Source organism: Juglans regia, chromosome 8 (genome assembly GCF_001411555.2).
Source record: "Juglans regia cultivar Chandler chromosome 8, Walnut 2.0, whole genome shotgun sequence".
NCBI classification, from domain to species: Eukaryota; Viridiplantae; Streptophyta; class Magnoliopsida; order Fagales; family Juglandaceae; genus Juglans; species Juglans regia.
The window spans coordinates 12,978,478-12,994,100 of NC_049908.1; the positions used below are offsets into that span (position 1 = coordinate 12,978,478).

Sequence of the window (15,623 nt, forward strand, 5' to 3'; positions counted from 1 at the left end):
TTTCTTCCTCCAATATTGGAATTACTCGTAAATTAAAGTACCATACTCTTGTGGTGGGAAGAAAATTGGTTGTAAAAGAACTCATAAAGAGAGCAGCTTGTACTTCACCTATCCAACCTATATCACACAAAGCAAATGAAGGGCACTTACACTTTGAGTTCTTCAATACGGCTACCATCAAATGACCCTCACTCTCTTGGTAATCCTTTATTTTACTGATCTCATCCCCTGCCTTATAGAAACCCAAGTAAAACAAAATCAGCAATCCCATGAATGCAAACCATATAAATGGAAACAATGGCCAGTTGTAAACACCAGTTCGATCGAACCATTCTCCCCGCTATTTTTGATCTGCATGTAAAACTTCTTGATACAGATTTAAAACAGCTCGCATGGAGAAACTCAAGAATATTGTTACCATCACATTAGCACTCTTTGCGGCATTAATCATGGTGTTCTTGCCAAAGTCGGAGTGCCAAATTAAGCAACCACCACCGCTCGTTCCCCGTCCGCTTTGTGCCTCCCAATTTTCACTCGCTAACTATGCATGCGCAATGGTGCCAGCGGCATCAGAACCCTCCCCTCCTTCCCTAAACAATGGCCTCGACGAGGAGTTGGACGACGACGCAGATGATGACGAAGAAGAAGAGCACCATCACAATCACAATCACAATCACAATCATCAGCACAGACATAGAGGATACCGGCACAATGGCAAGCACCACCTGCCACAAAATATAGACAATTGTTGCCGGTGGATATCCCAGATAGACAGCGGTTGTGTATGTGAGCTGCTGTTTTACCTGCCCGGATTCGCGACCTTCCTAATGAGGCCCCTGCACGATTTCACCGTTGAGATTACTGACTCTTGCAACGTTACATACTCGTGTGGGGGGGTTCAATATTAAGAGCTTGATCAATAATACTGCAGTCACGTTAATGGCGCGCAATTAGCTGCATGGGCAGTACGTGCATGCTTGGTGCAACATTTAGGTCTAGTTTGTTTTCAGAAAATATTTCATCTCATCTCATCACTTTTCTAACTTTCAATATAAAATAAAATAAATAATTTAACTTTCTCAAATCTTTAAAATAAAAATAATATTAAAAAATATATTTTAATAATATTTTATTCAACTTTTTTTAATTTTAATTTTATCTCATTTTTAAAAATAAACGAACCTTAATATTTAGTGTACGTACGAGGTTTGATTTGTGGGGATCAGATTATAGTTATGATCTGCTGGTGCTACGTACCTAGCTAGTCTTATCACTGCCATACTAGATTGTTATTTTAGGCCTGTTTTTGTCTCTACCATGCATTAATAATCTTGATCATTTGAAATTAATTGAAATTGTTGGCATGGGACTGCATGTACTTCTTTTTTCAAATTATATTCCATAATCTTTCTATACGAGGAGAATTAAGAAATTTTATTTGTAATCTTGAATGGAAGATTGCATGTGCAATCTTATTAATAAATGAGGATAAAAGAAAAAATATATCATTTTAAAAAAGATATTATTGTAATTTTAATTTTTTTTTAAATATAAATGTATGGGCTTGCATGAACAATCCTCATTTAGAGACTGTATGTAGATTAAGGCTATAATGCCCCATTTCCAGAGATCCGGAGAGTTAGCTCTTGTAACCTAAATTCAACTTCCATAACATATTTAAAATACTCTAATATTTCCAAAAAGTATAAATCCATTTATTCAAACCAAAATATATGTTCCTCTACCAGGACACCGAACCAAAAAATACCTCAATGAGATAATTTAAAAACTCCAAAAATATTTAGAAATATCTAGGACTCCAAATATCAAATAACATAAAATCATAAACCTATTAAATAAGACTTTCCAATAAACTTGTACCCTCTGGCACTTATTCATCTGTGATCATCAAACCTTACTCTTGACTTCCAGCTGATGCATCAAAATTATTTAAAAAATATTGTGAAGATAAGAGTTGAGTTATCAATAACTCAGTAAGCAGATGACATATACTAGTATGTAAACATGAGCATTTTCAGAATTCAAAATGCAAAACAGAATGTTTACTTTCAGAATGCAGAAACAGTAACATTTATTTTCAGAATGCAAATATCAAAACATGTTACAAAAATATCAGAGCGAAACTTTTAGAAAAACATTTTTATTCCAAACAAAAATCCTTTAGCATATCAAGATCTGAGACTCATTTTTATCAATTAGAGCATCACATCGGGATACATACCATGTTTAACCGCCGTGGTAGGGTTATAAACCACTATTATAACCCGTGAAAGGGCCGTATCCATTATTATAACCCGTGGTTGGGCCGTATACCATGTTTAACCCCCGTGGCAGGGTTATAAACCATCATTCTAACCCGTGGAAGGACCGTATCCACTATTATCACCCGTGGTTGGGCCGTATACCATGTTTAACCCCCCGTGGTAGGGTTATAAACCACAATTATAACCCGTGGAAGGGTCGTATCCACTATTATAACCCGTGGTTGGGTCGTATACCACTATTATTACCCGTGGTTGGGTCGTATACCACTATTATTACCCGTGGTTGGGCCGTATCCACTATTATCACCCGTGGTTGGGCTTTATCAGAACAGAACAGAACCATCAGAATCAGACTTTAATCAGAATATAGAATCAGAATCTCATGCCATAGTTTTCAGATGCCACATCATATCAAAACCAAATACTGAATAGCTTCAGATAATTTCATATGTTCGAAATAAATATAATCAAAACATCTTCATTTATTCACAACTAAAAACTTTTAGATTTTCATATTCTCTCTTTTTGCATGATTAGAAACATCAAATTTGTGCATTCTTGTTCTTTGAAAACATATAAAACCTACATGAAAAATAGTTTTGCATGGTAGGGCTCACCAAGAAGGGAATGTGTGATGGCGCAGGGAGCTGGCTGAGGTCGACGGAGGTGAGGGCGGCGCGTGGGCAGTTGAAAATGATAGAGAGAGAGAGAGATGATCAAGAGAAGCATACGTTGAGAGAGTGAGGGAGAGACCGAGAGAGAAGAGAAAAATAATAATAAAAAAATGGTGTGAGCTTACCAGGGCCTGAGGCGGCGTGCGACGGACTGGGGTGACGAGAAGTCTTCACCGGCAACTTCTGTATGCACTTGCTTTAGTTGATGGCAGCGAGAAGGAGCTAGGGATGGTTGTAAGTGGTGGCTCTATTTCGGGGCTAGCGTCTTCTGTAACACCCCGTATTTTTAGTGTATTTTTAATTGAAGGATTATTTGTTATTAATTTAAAATTTGATTATCTTGTTTTAAATTTTCAGATTTTAGTGGGTTTATTTTTATGATTTTTAATTTGTGAAAATTAAATTTGACATGTTTTCTTAATATTAATTATTGTTATGCATTTAATTTTATTTTCATATTAAATTAACTTCTTGTTGGATTTAATTATTTATTTTCATTTTAATCACTACCTTTGAATTATTTTATTTCACTTGCTGTTTTAAAATCATTTCCGTTGGATCATTTTTGTGACCCAAGATGTGAGGATTGGACCTCATTTCTTTTCCTACATTTTCTGTTTCCTTTTTCTCTTTCTTCCTTTTTCTTTTCTCTTCTTTTTCTTTTTCTTTCTTCTCCTTCTCCCGCGTGCGACCCGTCTCTCCCTCTCTCTTCCCGTGTTTCGCCCCTCTCCCCCAGCCCGCCGCCGTGAGCCGGCGGTGACCGACACCGCCCCTCCCATCAGCTTCCCCACTGGTTGGTGACCCCACCCTTCCATTTCCAGCCCTCCTCGTGTCGCCGTTAGCCACCATGAGCATTTCCAAGTCGCGGCACTCCTTGCGCCGCCGTCGCGCCACCTCCGGCCACCATTTCTTCACCACTTCATCCTCCACCTCCTAGCAACCCAATGGACCCAACCCCAGCTCCGATCCGTCACCGATGAAGCACATCCAATTCCATTTCCATTTTGGGTATCTTTGCACTTCAACCACCCTTTGAGCCGCCACCCACGGCCAACCACCACCACCACTAGTTTCACCGACATCCCTAGGCTCTACCCTATCAATCTCGGGTCTTTGTTTGCATCCGTTCAAAAGTGGGTCTTTGAGACCCATGGCCACAGTGCATTTCGCACTGTTTTGTTGATGCGTTGTCGCTTCTTACAGTACCATGATCTTTCAAAAATTATATTATGGCATTATAAGTATTTTTCAAATAACTCTTGTGATTTAAATGTATTTTTACACTAACACATTACACTGTATTGAATTATTGTTTGGTTTTGCCGGACTGAGTCCGAGGAGTACGGGGGTCGGATGGATTGGAGAATGGAGTTGTTTGTGTGATTGGTTTTTGCTACGAGATTTGTTGGCTGTTTCGGATTTAAATATTGGTGTTTTGTGTTTGACGTGGGTTATGGTGGATATTGGTGATTTTAGGAAGTGTTGATATATTTTGGGATTATGAAGGTTCTAAGTTTTTAGGAATTAAAATAGGTTATTTAAGAAGCTTAGGCTTAAATATCGAAATCCGTGATTGATTGGAAACTTACGAAAATTATGTGATTATTTTTATAGGTGACGATTTATAGTTGACTTGACATTTTTAAGAAAAATTCTGAAAAGCTAAGTTGTCCAGGTAAGCGGGGTTCCTATGCTAGATTTGCATAAAAATAAAATGGACTGAGGTTGATTTTTGAAAATAAACATGTTTTGTTATGAAAATATATTTGAACTACCTCAGTTATTTGTTCTGCATTACTCATGAGATTCTGTTTAAGAATAAAGTATTTTCTGGCATGACTAGTGTAGACATGAGCTATTTTGCATTTTACTTCTAAACTATGAAAAAGAGAGCGAATATGAAAGTTTGTGCATAAAATTATGTTTTGTGATTTCTGAAAACTCTGTTATGTTCTGAAGATGTTCTTTACTCTGATATGATGTGATTTCTGAAAACTCTGTTCTGTTCTGAAGATGTTCCGTACTCTGATATGATATGATTTCTAAAAACTTTTGGCATGACATTCTGAATCAGGATGTGGTTTGTAGATGATGACCTATTTGACCTACCACGGGTGCTAATAGTGGCTTCTGTTTGGGTTGGTACCAACTGTTCTGTTTTTGGTGCACCCATTTTGGAAACAAAGTGGTTTTCTGGTGGTCTTTCCTATGTGCACACTCGGGGCTTCGAGAATAAATAAGGGGAAGATTCACATTCTGTTTCTGCTCGGTTAGCTACCGGGGTTTTGCACAACCCTACCACGGGGGTTAAACATGGCCTCTGATGCGATATGATGCTTTTGTACGATGGTGGTCAGTTATGCTATGCCAAAAGAATTTGTATAAGAATATTTTGGAATTTTCGCTCTGATATTTTTATAACATGTTCTGAATTTGCATTCTGAAAATAAAGTGTTTTGTTCTGCATTCTGAAATCTGTAAATGCTCATGTTTGCAGACTATTATATGTTCTTTGCTTACTGAGTTGTTGATAACTCACCCCCCTCTTATCTCCAATATTTTCAGATGATTGTTGGATATTTCAGCTGAGGATCAGGACTATGAAGAATTGGGTGAGATGACTTAAGAATAGTGGATTAAGAATAGAAAGATTTCGATGAGTATTGGTAATTTTTTATAATTATATTGTTGAAATGTGAGTATAAGTGACATATAGAGAAGTTGGTAAAATTTTTGAGGTTACTGTATTGAGGATTTTATATACGAATAGGTGTGGTTAATTAAATTTGAAGTGTTTATGTTTGATTTAAATCTTTTGGAAGAGTATTAGTAACATTGGAGTTGATTATCTGGTAATATGAGTTAACTCTCCGGACCCTCGGGGACGGGGCCACATCTTCTGTCTTGCAAGGGCCAGTCATGTAGGTTGCGGCGTGCAAGAGCTTGGCAGTGGGACTGTAACGCCCCGGTCCAGCACGGGTCGAAGAGTTGCTTCCTAACAATTAAACTCACCTTTCAACAATATAAAAATAGACTCCAAATTCCAGATATCATATAGAAAATTTGATTCAAACCACTATACTTAAATCACCTCACCCAAAGTCTCAAAATCTTGATCCTCAGCTGAACCATCAAAATATCTGAAAAAAATATTGTGAAGATAAGGGCTAAGTTATCAACAACTCAGTAAGCAGAGAGCATATACTAGCATGTAAACATGAGCATTTATAAAGTTCGGTATGCAGAACAAGACATTTACTTTTAGAATGCAGAAACAATATATTTTCTTTCAGAAGGTATAAACAAAACTTTTTACAAATCATCAGAGTGAAATTTAAAAAAAAACAAACTTGTTCTAAAAAAGAAAATCCTTTGGCATATCCAAACTGAAACGTTATATTCATATCATCTCATAACATCACATCGGGACAAATACCGTGTTTAACCCCCGTGGTAGGGTTATAAACCACTATTATATACGTGGTTGGGCCGTATACCATGTTTCAGCCCCGTGGTAGGGTTATAAACCTCTATTATACCCGTGGCTGGGCCTTAACAGAAACAGAACGAAACATTATCGGAATAGATCACATTCAGATACAGAATCGAACTCCATGCCAATATTTTTAGATGACACATCATATCAAAACAAAATACTGAAAAGTTTCAAATCATTTCACATGTTCGAAATAAATAGACACCAAAACATCTTTATTTATTCATAACAAAAACTTTTAGACTTTCATATTCGCTCTTTTTGTATAGTTCAGAAACAAAATGCACAAAACTAGCTCATGTCTATACCAGTCATGACATAAAATATTTTCTCTTATAGAATTTATGCATATGCAGAACAAACATCTGAGGTTGTTTTTAGATTTCTTTTCAAAAATAAACATGAATATTTTCAAAGTCAACCTCATTTCATTTCTTTTATGCAAAACTAGTATATGAGCCTGCTTACCTGGACAACTTAGCTTTTCAGAATTTTTCTAAAAAATGTCAAGTCAACTATAAATCGTCACCTATAAAAATAATCACATAATTTCCTTAAGTTTTTAATCAATCACGGATTTCGATATTTAAGCTTAAGCTTCTAAAATAACCTATTTTCGAAACTTAAAACCCTCATAATTCCAAAATATATTATCACTTCCTAAAAATCTCCAATATCCACCATGACCAACGTCAAACTCAAAACACCAATATTTAAACCCGAAACAACCAACAAATCTCATAGCATAAACCAATCACACCAACAACTCCATCTTCCAATCCATCCAACCCCTGTACTCCTCGGACTCAGTCCGGCAAAACCAATCAATTCACAGTAAAATGAGTTAGTACAAAAATACATTTAAATCTCAAAAGTTCTTTAGGAAAATACTTACAATGCTATAATATAATTTTTGAAAGATCACAGAGGTGATAGAAGTGGCGGCACAGCAACAGAATAGTGCAAAAATCCACTTTTGAACGGGGACAAACCAAGACCCAAGATTGATAGGGAAGGGCTTAGGGATGTCGGTGAAGCTAGTGGTGGTGGTGGTTGGCCGTGGGTTGCTGCGTAAAGAGCAGTTTAAGACCAAAATGTTCAAAATGGAAATGTTGATGGTGGGGCTTCACTGGTGGCAGATCGGAGCTGGGATTGAGTGCCTTTCTAGGAGGTCGAGGATGAAGTGGTGAAGAAATGGTGGCTGGTGGTGGCGTGATGGCGGCGCGCGAGCATAAGGAATGCTGCGGCATAAGGAATGCAGCGGCATAGTGTTGCGCGTGGGGGCAAATGGAGACGCGAGAGGGGCTAAGATTGGAGGAAGGTGGTCGCCGGAGAGTGGGGAAGGCCGTGGGTTAGGTGGTGTTGCCGGCCAAAGGCACATGGCGGCGGGCTGGGAGAGGAAGGAAAACGCACGGGGAGAGGGAGAGAGGGACGTCGCGCGCTGGAGGAAGCAGCGGTTCCGGAAGAAAAAGATAGAAAAAGCAAGAAGAAAAAGAGGAAAGATAAAAAGAAAGAGGAAAAAGAAAAATGTAGGGAAAACAAAATTCCAACGAAAATTATTTCAAAACAACAGTTTAAATAAAATTGATTTAAACACATTGACTAAGTAAAATAAAATAATTAAATCCAACAATACAATAATTTTAAAACCCACAAACTAATTTAAATTCAGAGAAATTTAAATGCAAAACAATAATTAATATTAATAAAGCATAACAAAATAATTTTTACAACTTAAAAAAAATCGTAAAATAAACCAACGAGAAATCTAATAAATTTTAAAACAAGAGAACTAATATTTAAATTAATTAAAATAATCATTCAGTTAAAATACACTAAAATATCGGGTATCACAGGGATTGCCCTTCGGTGGTGGTTGTTCGGTTTCTCGTGGGGCTTGGGCAGTGCTATCACACGGTGGTTTTCGTCGTGCTGGATGTGGTTCGTGTGTTTCGGGCTGGGCTAGATCGTGGCAGTGGCTGGGTTGCTGCATGGCTGTGCGGCTACTGGTCTTCATGCTGGTGTGAGGACGTGCACTGAAGTTGGACGGTGGGAGGGCATGCAACGCTGCAGTTGCTAACTCTAAGGCAGTGCACGTGTTTCGTGGTGGAGGAAGGCAAAGGTGGATGGTTGTTCTGCCGAGGAGGAAGAGAAAGTGTGCAGACGTGTTGAAGGTGAATATATAGAACAAAAACCGATAAAAACCCTAGAGAATAAAAGGTAGAAAAAGCCGTGAAAGTATATCTCCAACGCAAGTAGTTGCCGTGAATGTTGTAGGGATAGGAACGTGCATGCGGAGAAAATTGAAGTCTGACGTCAAGAGTGAACCTAGTTAAGTGAGGTTCAACGTGCATGAGATGATGCCTAAAAAAAAATAGTTGAAAACTTAAGAGAAAAAAAAATAAAGAAACGTGCGTGAAATGTGTAACACAAAATATATATAGTAAAACAAAAAGAAAAACCCTAGGAAGGAACAAAGGGAGAACACTGCAAGAAAGACGTGCATGGCGTGATCTCACCGGTTTAGCTTTTGGGCTCGTTAAAAAAAATATATGTGCCTTGACTTACACCCATACTAGCCTAACTCGATCCATAACTTCTCTGGCCAAAAACTCAAAAATAAAACCCACTTGCTCTATAAAAAAATATTTTTACCGAAGAAAATAATCTGAAATAATCAAGCCCAATAAAAAAGAAAATCCATAATCCATCAATCTAAAATTTGAGGCCTGTAATATATTCTAAAAAATTACTCGTTAAAACTCAGGTAGCTTTCCATTCATATAAAAAAAAAAATCAAACACGAGTTTCGTGTTGGACCCGAGTGTTACAAAGGCTGCGTTTGGTTGCAAGACTTAGCTAAACTCGGTCTAATTTTAAGTTGAGTTTAACATCCAAACACCTAACTCTCAAATTACTAAACTCATCTTAACTCAAAACCTCCTTACACGTGGGACCCACAACCTTTTTCAACTTCCCATTAAAAGTATTAAACTCATCTTAACATCCAAACACACTTTAAACTTAGTTTAGATGGACCCCACATAACTCTCTCTACTACTCAACTCACTGCTAATCATAAAGAACTGAACTCAGTTGAGCTCAACTCAACATTCAAACGCAGCCTAACTCCGAGGAATAATGGCTAGCGGTGTTCATGCCTTTTAGAATAAGGGCTACACGGCTCATGCATGGCTTAATGGGTGCTTGGCTAAGGCTAATTAAGGCTCCATATATAATAATATAAGGCCTTTCCTTACAAGGGTAAACAAGATGAATAATACTAGATGCAAGTTCAAACAAGGCAGGTAAATCCATGCAAATCCTTGAAAAATTAAAGGTACGTTAGGCCGGTCGTTATAAAAAAAAAACTTTATTCTTGAAATCACCCAAATACCCCTAATTATGCACGTTAATGCTAAACAAAAGCTATTAGCATGGATTACTAACCAATATATAATATTAAGAGCATTAACACAATATTTTGGTTACGAAGGGAAACCCTTTGAAAAACTTTCCAAAGGTAAAACCCTACGGGGCAACAAAACCCTGGAAATCCAATTTTATCGATTGAGAGTATTATAAGTAAAAACGTTTACAAAATCTTTGTAACTAGATACGTTTACCCAAGACACGTGACTCGCTTGTCTTCTACCGCAGTAGGTAGTCAGAACCTCTGACACTCTCCAATCTTTGTCTTTCCTACTGGAACCTCCAGTGGTTGAACTTGAACACGGCAACTCCCTGTTGGAGTATGTTCTCACTCAATCCCACGAGTTGAGTCTTTTTGAAAAATCCTTCTCTCAAGAATTTTCTCTTGCACGATCTCTTGAAGTTCTTCTTAGATCTTCAAGCTCTCAAATACTTGTGAATATGTGCAGTTCAAGTGTCATTGATTCTGCTGATAGGTTTATCCAGAATCTCAATAAGATATGTTGCTAACTATTTGCAAACATCTTGAACTAGATCACTTCTTTTAGATTATATTGAGTTCAAGTCTGTTTTAGTTTCTTCAATAAAGCTTGCATCTCTATCTTTTCAACTGACTCTGAGAGTCGAAACATGCCTATGACTTTTGTAAATTCTTGTTCAATATGCAAATCAACAGAGAGTTTTCAAAAATAAAGATTAATAAAAAGTGGTGGTGGTGGTGTTGTCAGCACTCTATCTTCATTACCCCTGCAGCTCCCTCAACTCCTTCTATTGATAGATTCATCCCATATCCCATCTCCCCCTTTTAGGTTATCAGCATCAGTCAAAGTCTAATTTTTCTTCATTTATAGTTGGATTGATTGTCTTTAGAATCTAATCCACATCCAGGACAACTTGCTGCAACCTATCACTCACCTTCTCAGACTCGTCCTTCAGGTCTACTAGCATTTGTTCCATTTTTTTCTTCCCATTTATCCACAAATGAGTAAATTTTGACTACAACATCTAAAGGTGTTCAATTACTTCGGTGGATTGTCCTGTAGCAGGATGAGAATATGTGAATGCCTCAGATTGGCTTCTTTTCTTTCTACTAACCACAGCTTTTGACTTGGTGACTGTTTTAGAGGCTATCTTTCTGTACATCTTTACTGTGGCCTCTGTGCTTCTTAAAGTCACTTTAGCATTTCTGGCCAACTTAGTGATGAGTCCTCCAAAGGGCAGATTTTCCTTGTCTGTCATGTCAACCCTTACCTTGGAAATCATATCAATAATATGGGAGGAAAGGTCTATAGGTACACCCTTAACTAGTGCATACATAAACTGGACTTTTTCAATTGTCAGCTCGGTATGCCTAGTGATGGGCCAAAGGTTTGTCAGTACTACTTTGGCAAGGAATCTAAATTCAGGGAGCATTGATTTCATAGAAAGTCTATGGGCCATGCTGGTGCATTGGGTCCAGAAAACAAATCTTTCATTTGAGTTTTTGATGGGATCCCCATACCCTTGTATGGAAAACCTGGGTTTTCCACACTAAGAAGTTCAGAGACCTATATAATAATCTCAGGAGTGATAATCATGTCAACACCCTTAAGAATTGATGTAATGAAATTATTGTCCACACTCACTAAAGCGTTGGCATAAAATTCCCTTATTATTTCAATATAAGGGGCTGGGGCTCCCTCAGTAATTTTCTTCCATCTTCTGTCAGTAAAAATGTGAGCAATAAATTCAAATACAGGGTCATTTACATTGCTCAAAGTTACCTCTCGTTCTCCAAGAACATTTCTTTTGGAGAATACTGTCTTATAGGCTGCCTTTGCTTCTTCACTCACAAAATTTGGAGGTTTTGATCCTTTTGTAGAAGCCTTTGACGTACTCCCTACTCCTTTAGGATGGACATATCCTTTTCCTCCGGTTTTGACTAGTTGAGGGGAGTTCTTTGGAGTTCTCTCATGAGATTCAGACTCTTCCTCACCGGAGGAATGTACTGGAGGTGCTTTGTTGTCGAACTTTGCTTTCTTTGCAATTTATTTGTACTTCATCTAATAAAATAAAAAAAAAAAACATTTTCTGAGCATGATGAATACATAGAGTAAACAGATTCACCCTTTTTTTTAAAAAAATATCGACATAACAAAGCCAAGAATGTGAAAAAATTTTAGCACGTACATGTTTCTTGGAAATTATCCTGAAGGCTCATAAATGTTCAACAAATTTTAATAGATATAGAAAAGCTCTACATTTAAGCATGAGATCATCGCAGTCCAGAAAGAACGTCAAAGATATTGAGGGAAAAAAAATAACCAAACAGACAAACATGCAGAGCCTTTGTTAGTTACCTTCTACCAGAATCCAATATGCATGCCCTTTATTTAACTATTTCAGAAAGATTTTCAAGTCTTAAGCCAACTAGGTTTATGAAAATTCAAGGATTTCATAGATTTTGTAGGAATCGAAGACTGACAAAGCCCTAAACAAAATCCTAAAGCAACAACAATTTTAAGAAATGTATTCGGAAGAATAGACTTACCTTGATTCTGTGCAGAAGATAACCACAGATTTCTTTGAGATGCACAGACCGAAAAAGGTGTGATTTCTTTCTAATAGTGTATCGAGGAAGATGAACAGGATGAATGGGGGAGAGAATCGGGGCATAATGGTGATTTAGGAGTGATTGACGTCCACGGTGCAGTTAATGCTGCAGAGCAGGTTTTTGCATTTCCCGCCCAAGGCATGGAATGTGCCATGCACGCGGGTCCCACTTTTTTAACATGTAGAGCATGCCTTTAGAGATAACCCCCCCGCCCCCATTCCAGTTATTCATGCCTCCTTATTTTTTGATATATAAATTTCTTGAAAAAGAAAACAATTTTAAAGAACCCGAAAGCCAAAAATAATATTATGTATATATTTTTTTTAATTTACAGAGCTTGTGCTTTTTTGAGCAATTTCCTTGTCCAAGCTTTATTACACTTAACACGTTTTCACTTATATAGGAGAAGTATTTCTTATTGATCAGTCTTCACAATTGAGCATTTTCCTTAATAGATGATCTGCCAAGAATTCGTGTTTATGAGTGAGGAAAAAAATCTTTCGAAATTATTTTTATTATTTTTCTTTTTTCTGTACTCCCCCTTTCTTTTATAAGTTTATACATATATGTTTTTTTATTTTTTATAGAGTAAATTTTCCTTAAAAGTCAAATTTTATGCTAGGGTCTAGACACCCGAAAAAGCAACTCCCTCCAAGCACAAAGCCATATTCACTCTATATGTCTAATTTGTATTGCTCGTCTTTTTCCATAATGATTGAGACAATGATTTTCCCTATAAGGACTTTTTTAGAGTTTAGATTTATGTATGAGTGTTCGTCTTTTTTCGTAATGACTTTGGAACACCTGACTTTTTCTATAAGGATCGACCTTGATACATGGCAAGAGGAGACTTTTTCTGATTTGGTACTTGGTTCAACTAGTTTTAGTCAATTCAAGGCATAGACTCCCCCTATCTTTGGGCAATGTATGAGTATCTACCTGTTGTCACTACCTTGTTAGTAAGCCAGATTAAATTCCTCACTGTGCAGAGAATAGAATGCTTGCGTGGTCTTCCTTAAGAGTTTGGGCATCAAAAAGTAAAAACTTATATCAGCCAAGATCTACCTCGATCCTAGTAGAATGAATTGGTGGAGTCACACAGCTCAAAGATTCACTATACTCATAAAGCTTGTACTTTGTAGCAACATGATTTTATTTTATTATTATTATTGTTATTATTATTAATTTAAAAAAAAAATCAGGGCATGTCACACACACCAATAGCCTTCCTTAGAAACTCAAACCTTAAGCCATCTAAAGGTTTAGTGAACAAATCGGCCAGTTGGTGTTCGATATTAACATGTTCCAGAGCCACTACCTTTGTTTCAATTAAGTCTCTTATGAAGTGATGTCTTATGTCTATGTGCTTGGTTTTTGAGTGTTGTATAGGGTTCCTCGAGATACTAATTGCACTTGAGTTGTCACAGTAGACAATTATAGTATCTTGAGAGAACCCATAGTCCTTAAGCATCATTTTCATCCAAAGAAGCTGAGTTTAACAATTGCCAGTCGCAATGTATTTGGCTTCAACAGTGGACAAAAAGATGGAGTTTTGCTTATTGCTTATCCATGCTACCAAATTGCTACCGACATAAAAACATCCACCTGTGGTGCTTTTTCTGTCGTCAGTATTACCAGCCCAGTCAGCATTAGAATAGCCAGCCAGACTCAAATTTGAATCTTTTGAATACCAGATGCCATAGTCAACAGTAGCACTCGGGTATTTCAAGATTCTTTTTACTGCAATGAGGTGTGATTCTTTAGGATTAGCTTGAAATCGTGCACAAACACCTACACTAAAAGCAATGTCTGCTTTGCTAGCAGTAATGTAAATGAGACTTTCTATCATGCTTCTATATAAAGTAGGATCAATGCTTTTACCTGTAGAATCCGAACATATTTTAACCGAGGTGCTCATTAGAGTGCGACCATGTGTCTTCCCTTCCATGCCAAATTTCTTAACATGATCTTTAGCATATTTAGATTGTGAGATAAAAATCCCTTCTTTAGTTTGTTTAATTTGAATCCCAAGAAAGAAATTTAGTTCCCCAATCATACTCATTTCAAACTCTTTTTTCATTCCTTCGGAGAAGTCATGTGAGAGTTTGCCAAGAGTAGAGCCGAACACAATGTCATCTACATAAATTTGGGCAATAAGTAGATGGTTACCTGATTTTCTTAGAAAAAGTGTTCAGTTAGCTTGACCTCTTATGAAGTTGTTTTCAATCAAGTATTTCGTTAGTCTCTCATATCATGCTCGAGGTGCTTGCTTCAATCTATAAAGTGCTTTCTCCAACCTGAAAACATGGTAAGGAAACATGTGATTAGAGAATCCCTTTGGTTGTTCTACATATACTTCTTCATTGAGTACGCCATTTAAAAAAACACTTTTAACATCCATTTGATAATACTTAAAATTTAAATGGCTTGCAATTACTAGTAGTATGCGAACAGATTCCAAACAAGCGAATGGTGCAAAGGTTTCATCAAAATCAATTCCTTCAACTTGGGTGTATCCTTGTGCTACCAGTTTGGCCTTGTTTCAAATAATGATTCCATGTTCGTCCGACTTATTTTTGAATATCCACTTTGCTCCAATTATGTTGTGATCTTTAGGTCCTGGAACTAGCTCCCATACTTGATTTCGGGTGAACTGGTGCAATTCTTCGTGCATGACTTTGACACAGTTTTCATCTTGTAAGACTTCTTCCACATTTTTAGGTTCAACCTGAGATAAATAGCAAACATGTGAGATTTCATTTAAAACACGTTTTCTTAATTTCATACCTTCATCCAATTCTCCAATTATGTTCTCCTTTGGATGATTGTGGCTGATCCTTGTAGAAGACTATTTTTCATGGAGTAAAGCTGAGTTCAGTGTAGTAGACTCCACTGGATTTGTGTCTTCTTGATCGGTTGAGTCTTCTTCAGCTTTCTCGATAAGGTTGTCAAGTTCCTTCTTGGTTGTCTCCTTATAGTTGTCATCCACAACTACGTTGATTGACTCTATGACTGTTTTAGCTCGTAGATTGTATATTTTGTATGCTTTGCTATTTGATGAATACCCAAGAAATATTCCTTTATCACTCTTGCTATAGAATTTGTGGGCTTTTTCTCTGTCTCTTTAAATGTAGAAATTGCTC

The 15,623-nt window shown here is 37.1% G+C and overlaps 2 protein-coding genes across 2 annotated transcripts; one reads left to right on the plus strand and one right to left on the minus strand.

Moving 5' to 3' along the window:
- Window positions 1–322: 322 nt before the first annotated feature.
- LOC118349238 lies at window positions 323–1,071 on the plus strand. The gene has a single exon (XM_035692932.1). It carries the CDS (start codon window positions 393–395, stop codon window positions 906–908), a length of 516 nt encoding a protein of 171 aa, XP_035548825.1. The 5' UTR covers window positions 323–392; the 3' UTR covers window positions 909–1,071.
- Window positions 1,072–13,975: 12,904 nt separating this feature from the next.
- Window positions 13,976–14,428, minus strand: LOC118349187 (secreted RxLR effector protein 161-like). The gene has a single exon (XM_035692769.1). It carries the CDS (start codon window positions 14,426–14,428, stop codon window positions 13,976–13,978), a length of 453 nt encoding a protein of 150 aa, XP_035548662.1.
- Between the last annotated feature and the right edge of the window lie 1,195 nt (window positions 14,429–15,623).